This window comes from Mustela lutreola, chromosome 9 (genome assembly GCF_030435805.1).
Source record: "Mustela lutreola isolate mMusLut2 chromosome 9, mMusLut2.pri, whole genome shotgun sequence".
Taxonomy (NCBI): domain Eukaryota; kingdom Metazoa; phylum Chordata; class Mammalia; order Carnivora; family Mustelidae; genus Mustela; species Mustela lutreola.
The window spans coordinates 90,361,898-90,380,878 of NC_081298.1; the positions used below are offsets into that span (position 1 = coordinate 90,361,898).

Here is an 18,981-nt window from a genome sequence, read left to right on the forward strand (position 1 = left end):
TGGTTTGAAATAGAGGTTGTTTCTTCTTTTTCCCACAATGTGAATATCAGTTCGAACAAGTACTGTTTGTTATCTAAAAGTCCTTTTCCCACTGCTTAGGAGTATCATTTTTGTCTTAAATCAAGTGTCCATTTATGTAAAGGTCTGTTTCTGAACCATCTAACTTGTCCCTTTCATGTTTGTCTATCCCTTCACCATTGCCACAGTGTCTTAATTTCCTTGATTTTAAATGTGGTACCCATCCAACTTCACTGGACCTTTGAAAGAGATCTTTGAAAGTTTCTTGGTTATTTTTGATACTTTGCATTTCCATATACATTTAAAATAAGCTTGTCATATTACACACACCCCCCACACACAGAAATCTGCACAAATACACCTACTGCAATTTTGAATGGATTTCCTTTGAGTCAATTTGGGAAGAACTAAGGTAAAAATATTAAGTCTTACAACCATGAACATGGTGTATGGTGTAATCCTTTTTTTTTTTTTTCTTCAAGATTTTATTTATTCACTTGAGACAGAGATACAGAGAGAGAGATAGAGAGCGCAGGAGCAGGGGGAGAGGCAGGGGGAGGGGGAGAAGCAGGCTCCCCACTGAGCTTGGAGCCCAAAGGCAGGCTGGACCCCAGGACCTAGAGGATCTGAGCAGAAGGCAGATGCCCAACCATTTGAGCCACCCAGGTGCCCGGGCTTAATCCTTCTTTCACAAGAAAAGTATTTTTCTTATGATTTTCTTATTAACATTTTTTGTAGCTTACATTATTGTGAGAATACAGCATACAATACACACACAAAATATGTGTTAATTAACTTTATGTTATTGGAAGACTTCTAGTCAACAACAATAGGCTATTACTAGTTAAGTTCATTGGGAGTTAAAAGTTACAGTAAATTTTTAACAGCATATGGGTCAGCACCCCTAACACTTGCCACGTTCAAGGGTCAACTGTATTTAAGTCTTTAATTTCTTTCAAAAATATTTCATATTCTCTGTAGAAATGTTGCAATTTTGGTTAAATTTATTTCTAGTTATTTGGTATCTTGCATGCTACTATAAATCATGTCCTGAGCCAAAGGCAGTCGCCCCAGAAATCGTATTTCTTTAAAAGTCTATGTTTGGGGCCGCCTGGGTGGCTCAGTTGGTTAAGAAGCTGCCTTAGGTTCAGGTCATGATCCCACTGTCCTGGGATGGAGCCCCACATCAGGCTCCTTGCTTGGCAGGGAGCCTGCTTCTCCCTCTGCCACTAGCCTGCCTCTGTGTCTGCCTGTGCTTGCGCTCTATCTCTCTCTCTAACAAATAAGTAAAATCTTAAAAAAAAAAAAAAAAAAAAAAAAGTCTATGTTTGTTCCTAATACAGTAAGATATAACTGGTCTTTGAATATTTACTTCGTATCTGCAACTCCGTTAAAATAGCTTATAGACTTAATAACTTCTACACTTTTTAGATTTCTCTCTGCACACATCATCTATGAAAAAATAAATTTTTCCTTCCTAGCCTATACCTTTTATTTCTTCTTCAAAATACGAAATCCCGCAATTATTTTAATCGAAGTAATGTGTAACTCCAGCCGTAAATTCAGTAAAAAGATGCCAGGGGATTCAAGTCGCTTTCCACCTCACATACTCTCACTCAATTCCTATGACCAGCTCACTTCCCCTTCCCATCACTTCCACTCCCATAGAGTCTGAGCGGAGCCCAGCGAGCTTGGAGGCAGGCTGCGGAAGCGCGCGCCGCTGGCTTCGTAACCGCTGCGTCCCGGGCACGGCGACAGCCCCGCCCCTTATCCAGACGCAACCAATCAGCGGCTGTCTCTTTCGAGCGCCCATCGGCCAAAATGGCGGCGGCCGTTGGCGCCGAGTCCGGCTTGTAGTTCCATTGCCTTACTCTCCGGTTGCAAAATGTGAAAGGCGAAGGGGCTGGTAGAGGGGGACTGTAGGCGATGAGTCGGCGAAGGAAACATGGGGACAGCCCTGGCCTGAAGAACACGCCGCGCAAAGCGGCGGCGGCTGAGGAATGCAGCTCGATGGTCGAGCCAGGGAAGAGGCAGCTGAGGTCGGCCCGCGGCTCGAGGCCCCGCAGGGTCGGAGAGACGTCTCCCCGGCCCGTGCCGCAACAAGAGCAGCCTTCAGCAGCCGCTTCGTGCAGTAAAAGTACCCCCGAGGGTGAGACGTCGGCAGCGCGGCCTCTCCGGGCTTAAGCGCTGCATCCCCACAGCCCCGCTTGCAATGGGGAATCCTAGGGTGCGGGTGGGGGTGGAGTCTGAAGTGTTTTCTTTCTCTGGGCTTCGCCCCTCGCCCCTCGTGAGTCCGAGAGGAACATGACGCCACTACCCCCATGGTTTTAGGCTCCGAATTTGAGTTGTGCCACGTTCTGTTTGACCGTCTACTTGCTGCTGCCGCTGTAGGAATAGGCCCTGTAATTGACCTGTTTGAGGGAAGGAGGGCGGCGATTTCTAGACTGCTCCAGTCCCGAGTGGCCGAGCGAGGAAAACTATGGGACAGACTGGCTGCCTTCGGCTTATTTCCAGGAGAATTGCTCCATCTCGACGTTCTGCCCTGGCTTGCTCCAGTGAAGGGGTCATATAAAAAGCTCTAGCTATCTCTAGCGTCCTCAGAGTTTGGGTGATGTCTCACTTCATGATTTATAAACCGGAAGTTCCTGTATGATGTCCCTCCAAGTCGGAAACTAAGGGCCCCTGAGTATTTCATTCTGGTCAATTTTGGGTGTTGTTGTTTGTTTGTTTGTTTGTTTTTCCCCAGAGATTTCTAATAAATCCCGGTAGGAACTGAAGTTTACACAAAAGCTCTTTGTAAAAGTGTGTTCTTAAAATACGACTTTTGTTACCTTATTTGTCTTTAGTTTACTCTCGTGAAGCAATTCTGGAATGAACAAAAACAAATGTTTGTAGAAATTTAAAAGTGATGCTGGACAAAACTTCACAGGAAATGGGTAGCTAAAGTTTTTGGAAGTAATGAGTCTAAGTTGGATAGAGTTCATGAAAGGGGGCTAAACAGACTTTTACTGAAGTTTCTTCTGGGAGCTTTTTGGTTTTTGAAATGTATCTTTAAATTACAGGTGGTTCCCAAAACCTCCAAATGCCAGTGGTAATGAATGGAGTGAATAGATTGTACAGTATTATACGTTCATAGAGCTACTGGGTTATATTAAAATACTTGTTATTTACAGTGTCAAATTTGTGAAGTATTACAAGGATTATTATGTGAAAAATTTCAGTTATTAAAGTAATATCTCTGGGAGAAGATTTTACAATTGGACTATAAAAAGTAATCTAAAGGATATGTGACTTTGGGGTATTAGGAAGTAAAGTAATGCTTTACAATGCAATAATTGTTTTTTTAATCTTATTTTATGTAGAAAGATATGAAACACCAAAGAGAGTCCTGAAAATGGATATATTGTCATCTGCCTTCAGTTCTCCTAATGATCCAGATGGACAGAATGATATCTTCTGGGATCAGAATTCTCCAATGACAAAACAGTTAGGTAATTTATTAATATTTTTATCTGGGTAAATATTTGCCAAATGATTAGGATTTAATTATAGCATTTCAGTAGGGTAATAACAGAACATTTATACAACAGATGTTTTTTGAGAATCTTATGTGATTGTTATGGTACGTATATGATGTCAGTGCTTGGTGATCTAAGCCATACTAATTAAAACTGTTTTCTAAGAAATGACTGCTATTTTTAAAATTAAGTTTTTTGTTTACCATTTATAGAAGTGTCTTTGTTCTTTAGGTAAAGGAAGAAAAAAACAGATTTACACCACAGATAGTGATGAAATCTCACATATTGTTAATCGTATTGCTCCTCAGGTAAATATCACTAGTTTTATATTTCATTTTAAACCTATGAAAACTATACCAATAGGCCCATATATGAAAAATGTTTGTTTTTTACAATTAGGTTTTCTGAAAATAAAGCACCAAAGGTTACTTTTACCTTTTACACTACTGAAATGTATATTTTGAAGAAGGAATATAATGTATAATTGGCAATATATATTTTCTTAAGCATATATCCTATATTTTAATTTTTTTAGAGTAATAATTTTTACTGTTTTTAATGTTTAACAGTATACGGCATTATTTTTAAGTTATTAAAATAATAGACAATAAAAATTCAAACTTTTTAATGTTTTTTGTGATTGGTATTTGTTTATTGTCTATAGCACACTTCTTCCCCATTGAAATTGCTCTTCTTAATACTTGTGGACTAATACAATCATTGAGAAGCATTCATAAAAGTAGAAAACATTGAAGTTAGTTCTCAGCCTGCCTCCTATATTGGGTGACCATAATCTAAACTCTCAGAAATTTAGTTCATTCAGTCATCAATTAGAATTACTTGTCTTGCTCTCTCCATTGGACTATTATGAAGATTAAAGGAGATAAAAATTCCTTGTAAACATAGAGCACTATAAATGTAAGGTTATTTTAAAGTTCATTATGATAGTTAAATTATATGCTGTCATAGAACCATCTTCAAAAGTTTCTTTTTTCAGGTCCTGTACCACTTGAATGAAATAGAAATACAAGTTTAAGGCAGCCTCTATTCTGAACCTATTTACTGTCCTCTCTCCTTTTTTTTATTTAACAATATTTGAATTCAGAAAACATCTAGTTTTTGCTCAGTGTCCTCTCTGTAGGAAGTATGGGATTTTTCCTTGACATACCCTTGGATAGTGACTATATGTTCACCATAAACAATAGATGGCATAGTCCCAAACTGTGGTTACAAGGAATTACCATCATCCAGGTGGAGGAGACTGGAAATAAAGTTTTTCTTAGTGGCTATAAAATATCCAAAATTACAATTAGCACAGTCAAAACAACTCTGTTGCTACTAGCTCTGCATTCCATGTTTGGCATGTCATAGAAATTCATTTTACATATGGTTCATTAGTTAATAGCTTTTATAACATAATACTATTTACTTCATAAGTTAACAATAGGCCTTCATTAATTGTGGGTTTCACATGAAAGAAGCAATAATAAAATGTGTTTGGACTGGCCAGCTTAAGTAGTGATAAAAAGATAGTTGAGTAAATTACTGGACCCTTTACCTAAGTGGGCTGGAAGTAATAGCTCACATAAAGAAATGGCAACAATTTGCAAGTGGTAACTTGTATATAAGGAAAAATACAGTAAAATTAGTTGCTTTTAAAGGGTACTCTTTTCAACTAAAGCATGTAGATCTTTGGTAGTGTAAGATTATCATGTTCTCAGAATGACATATTCATGTTTTTTATGTTTAGGTGAGTAACCCCCTCAAGTAGTTATTTAAGTCACCTTGGTATTTTCAGAGATGGCTTTTTCTTTTTTTTCAAATTATGCACTTCAGTTTTCCCTGGACAGTCATTTAACTTTCTTGAGGGATACTTTTCATATAGTGTTTGTTAGTCATCATTTTTGTACAACTCTACTCAGAATATTCTGTAGGATTAAATGAAGTAATTTGTTTACATACCTTATATAGCACCTGGATTGTAGTTAGAAAACAGTAAATTATGCAAGTATTATTAAAGAGATTTTAAAAATATAACACAAATAGTATAAAAACATACATAGGGCCCTTGTATATATAAAATTGGATATATAAAGTTGGCATACCTTTATTATCTAAAAATTGAATGAATTTTAAAATACTTGGTAAATGGACAAAGGGTCCATCATTAAATCATTAAGAATATTTTCCCTAATTCAGAGTTGTTGAAACAAGAGTGAAAATATATATTGAGTCTGAAAGTAAAATTATTGATTACTGGAGCTATTGTGAAGCTAAAAATCTATTGTGATTTTAGCTATTGTGAAGCTAAAATCTAGGTTCAACTGGACATCTAAGAAAACTTTGTTGATTAAGAATTTTAAAGTACCAAGTTGTAGGGATATTTTCATCTAAACCTAGTGAATAAATATAAACTGATAGCTTCTTCATGCCTAGCATTTTGCTTAATGCTGATCATAAGATCAGTCCATGCTTTCAAGTATCCTAACCTACTGATAAGATTACTTTTAGCTTGTGTGATAGTTATTTATGTTCATTCTAAGTACTCTGTTCATCCTAAGTACAAAAAGAGTAGAAAATGGTTAAACCATTTGATTTGTTGGTCTGTAACTAATGAATAAATTCATTTTCTAATTTTTTTGCATGATCAACTAACTGACTGAAAGGAGTAGCAAAAAGATCCAGGATTAAAATGGCCCTTTGTTTTCCATTTTAGTGGTTAAATTTCTTTTCCTGCTTTCTCTACTTATTTTTGTTCTTATCCCTGCCTTTCTTAGCATCATTTCTAACTTTGCACTTGACTCTGTCCTGAGTTTAATTTAGAGTGTTTTCAATTCAGGTCAACATAGATTGTCCAACCTTAGATAAAGATTATAATAGGATAGGGAAAATTTGGAGAATCAGGTGATACAGAAAGATTTCCATATGTTTCTCTCTATTCTTAATAAGTCAGTTTTCTGTTGGGGCAAAAAAAGACTGCTTTTACTGTTGAATATGTATTAGTTAATTAAATTATTAAAATTAATTTTTTAGAAAGTAAAAATTTACTAATTCTGAATGTTTTCATTTCCTGAAACATATAAGGATCACTTCTTACAGCTTTTTATTGCCATCCTCCACCTTCTCATTTTTCGCGAATTTACTTAGTAACTGTCACCTTACCAGAATTTATTGCTTTAGGAAAATAATTTAGTGTAGATAAAGTTTTCTTTTCTTTCTTTCTTTCTTTCTTTTTGGTATGTAACTCTTTTTTCCCCCTAAAGTTTTCTTTTCTTTTCTTTTTCTTTCTTCCTTCTTTCCTTTCCTTCCTTCCTTTCTTTCTCTCTTTCTGGTATATGACTCTTTTTTTCCCCCTTCTTCTAAAGGATGAAAAACCAACAACAAACTCCATGCTAGGCATGTGGATTGGTGCAACTGCTATTCCTTGTACTCCTAGTGTAGCAAAAGGAAAATCAAGAGCAAAAATCAGCTGCACAAAGTAAGTTCAAACTTTTCATCTTTCCTGAGATTCAGTGGAGTAGATATTTTTAATAATAATCTGTTTTGGTTTTGTAAATAAATACATCAAAATGGCTATAAATTAAATTTTTTAGGTTTGACATGTAGAATTTTAGGCTCACAATAATTGTGTTAAAATTTTGAGTTTTAATATATTAAAATATGCTTAATAACAGTTGAAAATCTATAATGACTCCTAGATGTTTTCTTATTTATAATTTCTAAAATTTTTTAATAGGTTAAAAACACAAAATCGAGAGGAAGAACTTATGAAATTAGCTAAGCAATTTGATAAAAATATGGAAGAGCTAGATGTGATTCAAGAGCAAAACAAAAGAAATCATGGTTTTATCCAGGCAATTTCAGAAGCAGAGACTTTAAGTAATTATAAAGATAATATGCAGATGCAGTTATTATATGATACAGTTCCTGAAATAGATAATTCTATAATAAAGAAGCCACTGAAAGAAAATATCAAAACACCTGTGGAAAATGATCAGAAAAACAGTCCGAAGCCATTTGACCAAAATGCTGAAGCAGCCTTTAATGCCATTTTTGATGGCTCTACTCAGAAATGTAGTGGACAGTTCAGCCAAGATTTGTCGGATGCTTTTTTGAATCTGAGTAATACCACCTTTGGAAAGAAAAGCACTTTAAAAGAGGAGAAAATCATTACGAATGAAAGTCTGCCAGATAAAACCCCAGGATCACTTTTTTGTCAAGTAGACACTCCTGGAATCACAAAATCATGTGTGACTTCTTATACTGAGAAGCAAGAAGCTTTCCATAAACCCCTTGACACATTTACTACCAGCGATTTTGAGGATGATTGGGAAAACTTACTAAGTAATGAACCTTTCGCTATGCAAAATGTCAAAATGTGTGAACTTTTCCCTGCTCCTAAAACAGCCCAGATTGCTGATCAAAAGGGAATTTATAATTTTAACAATAAAAATGATAAAAATAAGTCCAGAATGAATACAAGTCTAGATACCAGGTTAAAGGATTCAAAAATTTTACAGGATCTCCCTTCAAAGACACAAAACAAGGAATTAATAGATTTTGGAAAATATGGGTTTTCACTAAATCCAAACGATAAACCAAACAAATTACCACCCACTGGAAATAAAATGAAATTTGAGAAATCTTTCAGTAAAACTGTTGTTCAAGACAAAATTCAAGACTGTGCAGTTGCGTCTAACCGGACAGAAGATAGGCACACTAAATTTACTTCTAATGTAAATACTTCTGAAAAGTCAACTTTGAACATGGGACATTGTAATGAACAAAAAAATAAGTCCATTTATAATCAGTCTTTTAAAGCACCTGCTAATATAGATAATTTTGGCTCTGCAACTTTGGGCATTGAAAACAGTGTTTATAATCCAAACCAGACTAATGCATCAAAGTTAGGTTCGTTCTTTGATGACTGGAATGATCCGTCATTTGCCAATGAAATTGTCAAAGCATGTCATCAATTAGAGAATACCTGGGAAGGAGATGATGTAGATGATGATTTATTATACCAAGCATGTGATGATATTGAAAGACTAACTCAGCAACAAGACATTAGAAAGGACAGCAAGATATTAGAAAGTAAACTTGAGATCAATAATAGTTCCAAACATGGAGCCAGAAACATGTTTACTACATCTAAACAAGAAAGTCAATCAGTGCAATCAAAGCATTTGAACCTGAGCAGCATTTCAGGCAATGTATCTTTCACAAACAGCTCACAATTAAATAAACAAGTGAAAATGGAAAAAGAAATTTGTGGAAATTCTCCAAGCTTTTTAGGTGCTACGACTAATTTAAAAATATACTCTAAGAATTCAGATGGTCAGATCAATAGTCTACATTATTCCTGGAATAACCCTGATTTTCCAGTACAAGTGAGTAGTACTGAATCAGTTCGTATGGGAAATTCAAGTTTGAATGTGAATTCAGACCACGGGAATACAGAAACTGCTATATACACGAAGAAATTAAGTACTCCGCTTTTATCCTATAGGTGCACAACAGATGGAGCGAAGAGTGACCTTAACAGACCAGTTAAATTTCCTAAGTACACATTTACAAAGATGAAAAATTCTCAAGTTCTTTCCCAGTTTAATCAAAATTGTATGTCAACCAGTATTTCTGATACCAAAATTACACAGGGTTTAGAGAGAACTAAAACTGCCAGCCCATTTTGTGGGAAGACTGTTCAACAGCAGTCTTTGGTGAAATGTTCTGAATCTTTGAAACAACCTTCCAGAGGTATGTATAAAAGAGTTTTCTTTGAAAATTATCACCTGGGAAAGCTAAACTAGTTATTTGTTATATTTGTGTAATAAAATTTAAAAAATCACAATGTCTAACTAGAATTCTTAAAGTGACTTTTACAAATAATTATGTTCTAATATACAAAGGGTGGGTAATTTATATTTTCGGATTGCATTAGATTCTTTCTTAGCTTTTAATATGGTGACTAGCATATGGTCAGTACTCAATATTTGTTGAATGTTTTCTGAATTATTTCTTAGAAAATTACACTTTTAGGTAGATATAATGCTGTGAGATTGTTTACTAAATATCTCGTTTCAAAACTTGAATCTTACTCCTATGTTTAGCAGACACTGAGGTGAACGGTGTTTGAAAATTCAGAGCATTCTAATTAAACACATTTTTACTATAATATCTGATATGAAATTGTTAGTTGTGATGGTTAGAACTGTAATTTGCTTAGTCTAACCTATCATCTTTGGTTCTTCTGATTCCTCTCCCACAGTTCTATCAAGTTCCATTATTTCTACCTCAAAATAATACATCTCAAAATAGTCCATTTTTCTCACTCTTAACCTCTACCATCCTTATCCAAATCAACTTTTTTTTGACTAGATTGTAGTTCTTTTATCTGTCCCTTTTCAGTTCTCTCCAAACAGTAGAATAATCTTTTCACAAACAGACAAACCTGGCATTCCTGTGCTTAACCACAACCTTCAATGCTGGCCTGTCATTTTTCAAATAAAATTCCAGGGGCACCTGGGTGACTTAGTCTGTTAAGCTGCTGCCTTAGGGTCTGGTCATGACCCCCGGGGCCTGGGTTTGAGTCCTGCATCAGGCTCCCTGCTCGGCGGAGGGTGGCTTCTCTCTCTTCCTCTGCCTGCCATTCTGTGCACTTGTGTTCTTTATCTCTCTATCAAATAAGTAAATAGAATCTTTAAAAAAAAGAAAAAAGAAAACAAACAAAATTCCTACTCTGTGTTGATTTACAAGGTTCTGGATTATCACTCCTTAGCCTCTCTGTCTTCTTTTTTACCTCACCTACTAAGCTTCAACTACACTAGCTATCTTTGAATTCCTTGAACAGAATAGTTTCTTTCCTGGACCCCTGGGTGGCTCAGTCAGTTGAGCGGCTGCCTTCAGCTTGGGTCACCCCCATCGGGCTCTCTGCTTAGTGAGGAGCCTGCTTCTCCCTCTGCCTGCTCTTCCGCTGCTGTGCACATTCTCTCTCTCTCTCAGAAATAAAGTCCTTTAAAAAAAAAAAAAAGAATAGTTTCTTTCCTAGTTCAGGAGCTCTGACTGTCATAGTCCCAACTAAAACTACTTCTTCCCAGCATATATCCCCCCTATTCCTGTCTATTCATAGGTGCTTTTTTATCCTTAGGTCTCAACTTAAATATGACTTCCTCATAGAGACGTTCCTTGAACAATCTATAAATAGGTCAAAAGACCTATAATCTCTCTTATTTCCTTCATTTCTTTTACCACAATTTGAAAGCAAGTATTGATTATTGTCTGTCCTATTTGTGAATACCTAGGCCTGTCACTGCATCTGCCACTTAGATGTTTAGTAAGTATTTGAATGAATATCATGCCACATAATGTGAAAATCTGTTATTCACTGATATTGTAATGCTTTATAAAGGGACTGTGTCTGGCATAACTACTCGTACATCTTAATGCCCAGTTTTTTTCACTGCCTCATGTTTTTACAGATGCTCTTTCCTTTATCAGAAACTTAGTGCCCCCATGTGCATATACCAAGTGGGTATATGCCTGACCATTTTCCATTTGTTTTTTAAAACACAGTATGTTTCTATCCACCCCAGTAATTTAGCTTCAGTTTCTTTGGGTTTCTCCAATACCCAGTGTTTCTTCTGTTACAGCATTTACTATGCTAGCTTGTAATTATTGATTTTCTTAATCAGTCTTCCTCACTTGGGGCTAACATTAGGATTCTTATCTATTATGTAGATCAATGCTAATAAGGTGAGGGAGTTTTTAGCTGCTTTTAACATTAGATCATTGTTTTCTGTTTAGATTCTAGATGATGATTTTGTTGGCATTACTGCTACAACTTTCCTATTTAAGTGCTTCCACCTTTTTTTTTTTTTTAAGATTTATAACAGTAGTATGTTGGTTGTTTAAAAAGAAGGAAAGAAAACAGAATAGATTAATTTGAAGTCAAAAAATAAATTCTCTGTTTCTCTTTCCTCACAGCCATTCCTCAGGGAAAAACCACAGTTAACAGTTTGGAATACATCATGTAGAATATGAAATCATGTATGCATGTTTGTGTGTATGAATACATGTGTATACCTACACATTTATTTAATCAGATGGAATTAAATACTGTGTACCTATGATTTGGCAACTTGGTTTTGCCTTCATTAAATATAGCTATTTTTCCCTGTCATTCATGTAGTTTTGCTTCAGTCCTTTTCATCACTACATAGTATGTCTTTATACAGATAAACCATAATTTATTTAACTGTTTCTCTATTGATGGAAAGTTCAGTTTCGTTGCATTTTTGGCATTATAAACAGTCCTTCAGTGAATATACTTCTACATAAATTTCTCCATGCTCGTATGATTGTATCTGTTAATTATTAAAAAATTGATGTAAGATAATGTTTTGAATTTGATGGCTAGCACCAGATCTTCCCAAAAAGTTATATCAGTTTATATTTTTTATCAACATTGACAACGAATACTTCCCTACATTATAACCTAGGTATTTTGAAACAATTGAAAATTTGTGGTCAATCTATAATAATTTTAAATATTTGAATTTATATTTAAATATTTGAATTTATATTTAAATATTTGAATTTATATTTAAATATTTGAATTTATATTTAAATATATATTTATATTTAAGTGTAATTAATTGGACCATACTCAACATGAATTTAGTTACATATAGTTATAACTATATTAAAGACTACATCTCTGGAATATTTATTTGAGTTTTCCCAAACACTATCCTTCTGCATTTTTTGTGTGGATAATCTCTCTTTCAGTTTCTTTTATCAGTTTGTTTAAGTTTACTGATAGTACCTAATCTTCTAATTAACATTATTCTTGTTGATATTTTCTATTGTTTTACTTTGTTATGTTGCAAGAGGCTCTCCAGAGACTATCTCTGAAACAAAACCCATTTAACTACCTTATTGCTATAAGGCAGGGTTGGACAGACCATGGCCTATCTAAATCCAGCCCATAGCCTGTTTTTGTACAGCCAGCATGCTAAAATGGTTTTCACATTTTAAATAGTCGAAAAGATCAGGAGAAGAGTAATAATATTTCATGACCTTTGAAACTTTCATGGACTTCAGATTTCACCATCACTAAACAAAATTTTATTTGAACACAGTCACATCATTTGTATTGTCCATTTCTGACTGTTTTCATGCTACAATGACAGATCTTAACACTTCCAATGAAAGCCCATATGACCTTCAAAGATTAATACATTTACTTTCTGGCCATTTACAGAATTTTTTTTTCCTCTTTTGCTGACCTCTGCTTTAGGATAAACATTAAGAAAAGCCACTCTTTCTGTGTAACTTGCAATAGTTTGAGACTTGGCCATGTATTTTTATTGAAGATTGAGTTAAAGGAAAGGCTGATGGGAGAAATGGATGTCTCTAAATCAAAATTCCATAGTGTGACTTTATCTACATCATTTGAAATTATTTTCCAAGAATATCACCAAGCCAGTCGTAGGGAACTATGTTCTTTTCTGCTATCATGGATTATTAACCTGTTTTCCTTCCAAACTTACAGTCAATACAGTGCAACTGTGTGTGTGTGTGTGTATGTATTCTGAGTTTATGTTTCTCAACTTTGAGACTAAAATAGTAGACAATTAGTCAAGCTAATTATAAAGTATCTTATAGCATCTTTTTATAAGGAAAAATAGCTACAAATCTGTGAGATAATTAGTTTAGGAAATAAATAAGGCATCAGAGTAATCTGGGGAGTTTATCTGCAATATTTATCTCAACCCTGAACATGCTCTCCCATTTCCAATTATACCAAGAAAGGAAGGGGATACAGATAATTTATTTTGGATATATAATCTCCCTTAGTTAACAAGGGAAATGTCTTTTAAAGTCTGAACCTTTGTCTAGATGTTAGTGTAAATAATACTTCTCTGCCAGCAGTACTACAGATTCGTATTCTATGAGAGGCAGATTTTACAAGATAAACAGTTTTACCAATACAAGGTCATATAAATATGATTCAAGGTGATGGTCTTAATTTTAAAACATCCTTTAAATGAGAAAATAAGTTTGCTAATCTTAAAGTTCGATTCTTATTAGCATTATGTAGATAATCTTTTGGCCCAACGTGCCTAAACTGTATACTTAAAAAGACATTCAAATTGAAGATTTTATTCAAATACTCTCCTTTTTGAAATTTCTAATGTTTATATAAAATGTATTCTCTAAATAAAAATATTTCACAGTGAATTATGTGCTTATTGTCATGATAGATTTCACCAGATCACTCTAAAACATTTGTCCTCAATGGCTAAAATGGAAATCTTGGAGCTCTATAGAGGAAAAAAAGTTGATGTGAATATTAATATAGTTATCTTAGAGGGAAAAATAGACTATTTGAGGTATTCATATTTAATTCATTATATTTTGACTACTTTTCTGTTAAAGTTTATATAACATTTAAAATCCCAGTTTTTAAAAAATACTCATTTTGTCGATTACATAAATTAGATGTCCTTCATCTAATTTGCAAGAATTATGTGCTAGGAAGTTAAAATGTACAGTTTTAATCAAATGAACTTTATCACACTGTGAAAAGGTATATAAAATAAGGACAGATTGATCGGTGTTTGATTTTCCTTTGGCCTAGGGTACTGTGTCTGTATGTGGAATATTGTATTTAGTAGTTTAGCATGATTTAATAGTTATACCAATATGGCAAGTCTGGATAATAAAAAAGTAAAAATTAAAATTCATATTCAGGATACCTTTATAGTCTATAATAGTAATATTTATATTTCGTTTAATTTTTAGAGGAAGAAGAAAAAAATAAAAAGTATTCTCCTGAAGAAATTCAAAGAAAAAGACAAGAAGCACTGGTTCGAAGAATGGCCAAAGCACAGGCCTCATCTGTAAAGGCAGCTCCCACTTAACTTGATTTCTTTTATGAAATATTAGTTGGAAGACAAAGACAGTTAATAGCTATCTATGATAGGAAATATTTTTTCTTGATTTCTCTGTGAGAAGTTTAATGCTGACTTATTAAGCATGGACTTTTTTTTTTTTAATGGACTTCTGTTTTATTTAATAAATCAATGTTTGCAATAGTCAATGAAATCTTTCCTTGGAGAGGTATGTGGAAATAATTACATGTAAGTTTTGAAAATTCAGGAGAGTTAGCAATTATGTTATAGAATTATAAGAGTAAAGTAGTATATTTTTAAATATTGTGGGTCATCCAAAGATAGGTAATCTACTAATTTTTTATTATAATAACAAAGCTTCAACTCATTAAATAAGTATTTTTTTATAGTTTTACTTTCAATAACTTTTTAAGCTTTTTATATACTTCTGAATCTTAAAAATACTTTCATATTCTTAGGAACTTGGTTGGTGGGAAATAAAGGACTTTAATTTATTTGTAAGGAAATTACTATTTTCAGTTCCTAGTCTGAAATAGATCTTAATTTTAGTTTTCTAAAACATAATGTATTTTGGAAACCTTCCACTATTTTCAGGGAAAATGCTGATTTAAGAAGTTTGGGGGGGAAAAAAAGACTAGCTATATAAATAATATAGTACTATTAACATTTAGAACTGTCAGAACCTTTAGATGTCATTGGGTCCAACTTCTTTATTGTATGGATGAGAAATGAATACTGTTATTCTGGAAGTCACAAGGCAAATTAAAGCTATGCTGGGATTAGAATGATTTCTTTTATTCTAATGAACACCTAAACAATTATACCATTATACTTTCAAGTATTAATTAATATACAAAATAATTTTGTAGGAGCATTAATTATTTCATAGTATAAAACTAAAAAGAAAAATAGTAACTCAAAGTACATTAAGGACTGTTTAATAATAATGCTCATTGTTTCTTGTATTAAAGAATTCATTCCAGAATATAAAAGTGAGAATCTTTCTCTTTTTAGTTTACCTATAACTATTTAATTTTCCCTTAACTATTTTTCTGACTTTACTAATTTGTTCATCTCTATTACCTTATTTTTTCCTTTATGTCTGTTTAGAATTCACTAAGCCAGAAAAATCAAAGCAGAGGTCAGAAGACAATAAGGATGCTTTATTTGTCTTAAATGGCTTTGGGAGACTTGATGAAAGGTGTACATGTGAAACACCTATTAGTGTATTCACCACTATTCAGGTGTCTTAGAACTATGATAATATCAAAATAATTAAATGCATTTTAAGCTATAGCTATATAGAGACATATCATTCTGAAAATTATATTTTCATATATACAGTAGAGTAACACATTCTTCCTTAAGGTATTATTGGAAACAGTAGAGATTAGTGGCCCTTCAGTGAACACACAGAGGGCTATGTAGATCATTTCTCTAGGCTGGCTTTTTCCAATTTTTAGGAAATCTGTTTCTACAGAGAAGAGCCAGCTGGTAGGCCTAACAGCTGTATTCCAGATCAAGCTCGACTGCTGTTTATGCATCTAAGGTTGGTCATGGAAAAACTGACATTAATAATGCCATGATCGCAGGAAAGTCCACTGCACAATAGAGCCCATCTATCACTACTCTTTCTTGCTGCAGACAGGCAACCCTGATCCCAGGAAAACTTGGGTTGCTTATTACACAGTCGAGTGTATGCAGGCATATATCACACCTGGGGAAACAGCGCTTATATCATACTCTTATCATTAACTTATACATTCCTGAGAACAGTGGCACCTTATTTATCTCTGTCTACCCAATACTGATATTCAATTGTTACTTATCAAATATTTTATGAATTTAGATATATTCTGATGGCAGAGTTCTGCCTCCCCATACTTAAAGCAGTTTGACTCTGATTCCCTGAGCTATTCAGAATTAGGAAATGTTTCTAGGAACAATTTAAATTTAGCCCAATACTGATTAGTGTAAGTGACAATTTATCGAAAGTCTAACCATGATCTTCAATTCTTGCCACAATGAGATGATCAGAATCACTTGTGGGACTCAAAAACAAAACAACAAACATGTGTTGTTGTGCCTTCTTTAGACTTCATAAATGAGTACATCTAGGGATAGATTTCAGATATATGTGCTTTTAGGGCACCTGGGTGGCTCAGTGGGTTAAGCCTCTGCCTTCAGCTCAGGTCATGGTCCCAGGATCCTGGGATCGAGTCCCACATTGGGCTCTCTGCTCGGCAGGGAGCCTGCTTCTTCCTCTCTTTCAGTCTGCCTCTCTGCCTACTTGTGATCTCTGTCTGTCAAATAAATAAATAAAATCTTTAAAAAAAAAAAGATTTCAGATATATGTACTTTTAAAGTTCATTAGCTAATAGCCACCAGGGTTGAAAAAAAAATGTAATTGCTAAACTTCTGTAAGTTGCTAAATGCTTTATTTACCATGAATGATTTTAAGAAATTACTATAACTAATTTGCTTCTCGAAACTATGTAAATAACACTTTTGCCGCCATTTTACAAAAAAACTGAAATAAGCATATTAAGTGACATTCTCAGGGTCACACAGAAAGTAGTTGGAGCTAGAGTTTGAACCCAAACAGTCTAATTTCAAAACTGCGATCTTAACTGTTAAGAATACTATTATTCTTGGAAACTATTTATAAAAATCACTTGTCTGTGGAAGTTATATGTTCAGGAAAGAATTGCTACATTTCAGGCAAGTGTGACAAAAAACCCCACTAGAATTCTATAGCTTAACTCTAGCTCAGGAAAATTTTTTTACAGTCCTAGTTGCTGTTACAAATGACTCCTATACTGTATGTATACATGAGCAGGTGGGTATGTACTGATTATATGAGTCCACACAGAGATCTTTTTCATTCAACCACTAAACAAAAGCATAGAGAAATACATAAAATGTATAGCTATTTAAAATGTCTTCATTTTACTTCACTGTTTAGTAATTTCTGGGTGTTCTGGTTTTAAATCTATTATGGAAAGCTTAATTGCCTAGTCTAAGATGAAATGGCATACCTCAAGCTGCTAGTAAAACTCTGATCCAAGTAATAAAATCGAGGCTTCTGGTTAGATTCATACTATATAGAAGAGTGGTATTCTGCATTTAATTTGTTACAATATGTTATTGTTAAATCCAAGTTCACACAGATTGCAGTTGGGAAAAGGAAAAGTATTTTAATAGTATTTTCAGATAATTACAAATACTCTTTTCTGATATTACAAAAAACTCAAGAAGTGGTAGTTTCTTAAAAGATAGCTCAAACTTCTGTTTCCAGCAAAGATGGAATAATGACCGCATATACCCTTCTTGCTGAAAGAACCAAATTAACAAACTACATGGAAAAGTGGATTTCAGGATGACCTGAGAATGAAGAAATAAAGGGAGCCCTATGATTTTCCCAGCTTACCGCCTTGAGGGAGTTTCCAGACCATGATGCAAGAAGGAATTGAGGAAGAGTCCAATAGACCTCATGAGTGAGAAAATGGAGCCGAGAGTCTAGAGAGACTAAGATAGCTAGAGTTCACAGGACAGAGTACCTGTGAGAAGAGAAGACTGAATGCCAGAGATCTGCAGATGATCCCTCTTGATAATTAAATTCACTACTGATTAGCACATTTATGTGAGGAAGTGGAGGCTGAAGAAAGACATCCAGAGGAATTGGAGCAAACATTGTCTGGTGCTCACAAGCATCTAGTAATAATGCCGGTTCTCAACTAAGGTCACTGGGTAGTAACTCACCTGAGTAGTAGGGAATGATTTGCCCTAGGTTGCACTGCTCTGGGCCCACCCAACGAATCATAAAAGGAAGGTCAAAAAGGATCAAACCACTCCCAGATACTGCATGCTAGAGCAAAGCATAAAAATACTTACAGGAAAAAAACAAATGCCCAGCACCTATGAGAAAATTAACAATGACTGCACTCTAATTAAAAATAACTAGGCATGCAAAGAAGCAAAAACACAATCTAAAATAAGAATAAATTGAAACAAACCTGTATCTGATGTAAATGTTAAAATTAACAGATGAGGCTATTAAAATAGCTGCAGCTATTACATGTGTTCAAAACTCAAGTAGAAACATGGAGGATATTAAAGAGACAAAATTAAGACTTTTAGAGATGAAAGCTATAGTGTGTGAGGTGAAAATACACTATACGGGATTAATGGCAATTAATACATTGCAGAAGATTACTCATTAGTGAACTTGACCTATCAATAGGAATTATTAAAAAAAAAAACTTCAAGGAAAAGAGCAGTGAGTTGTAGAATAACTTCAAGTAGCCTAATGTACAGTTAGAATCTGAAGGAGGAATTTGGGGGAGAGTATACAAGATATTTGAAATAAATAATGAACTAAGAATTTTCAGACTTTTTGGAAACTATTAACTCACAAATCCAAAAATTCAATGAACCCCAAACACAAGCGATATTAAAACTATGAATCCACCTCATAGCCAGTATAAAACCATAAAAGCAATAAAAAAAGAACAAAGATGACTATAACA

The 18,981-nt window shown here is 34.2% G+C and overlaps 1 protein-coding gene and 1 long non-coding RNA gene across 4 annotated transcripts in view; one reads left to right on the forward strand and one right to left on the reverse strand.

The window, feature by feature from the left end:
• Positions 1-18,981, reverse strand: part of LOC131840223 (uncharacterized) — a 200,362-nt gene that overhangs the window by 52,041 nt on the left and 129,340 nt on the right. The gene's annotated exons all lie outside the window — the stretch shown is intronic.
• On the forward strand, positions 1,798-18,467 carry ETAA1 (ETAA1 activator of ATR kinase). Of its 2 annotated transcripts, XM_059187846.1 has the most exons (6): positions 1,798-2,167; positions 3,381-3,509; positions 3,768-3,844; positions 6,902-7,014; positions 7,273-9,293; positions 14,343-18,467. In XM_059187846.1, exons 1-6 carry the CDS (start codon positions 1,945-1,947, stop codon positions 14,459-14,461), a joined length of 2,682 nt encoding a protein of 893 aa, XP_059043829.1. In that variant the 5' UTR covers positions 1,798-1,944; the 3' UTR covers positions 14,462-18,467. The 2 variants fall into 2 exon arrangements, with proteins under 2 accessions (XP_059043829.1, XP_059043830.1); XM_059187847.1 differs by lacking the exon at positions 1,798-2,167 and having other exon boundaries at positions 3,376-3,504.

Excerpts from the sequence above, each read along its gene's own strand:
- ETAA1 (XM_059187846.1), top strand. The coding sequence starts at position 1,945 with ATGAGTCGGCGAAGGAAACATGGGGACAGCCCTGGCCTGAAGAACACG. Across the intron at positions 2,168-3,380 it reads CAGTAAAAGTACCCCCGAGG|AAAGATATGAAACACCAAAG; the intron begins GTGAGACGTCGG and ends TATTTTATGTAG. Across the intron at positions 7,015-7,272 it reads GCAAAAATCAGCTGCACAAA|GTTAAAAACACAAAATCGAG; the intron begins GTAAGTTCAAAC and ends ATTTTTTAATAG.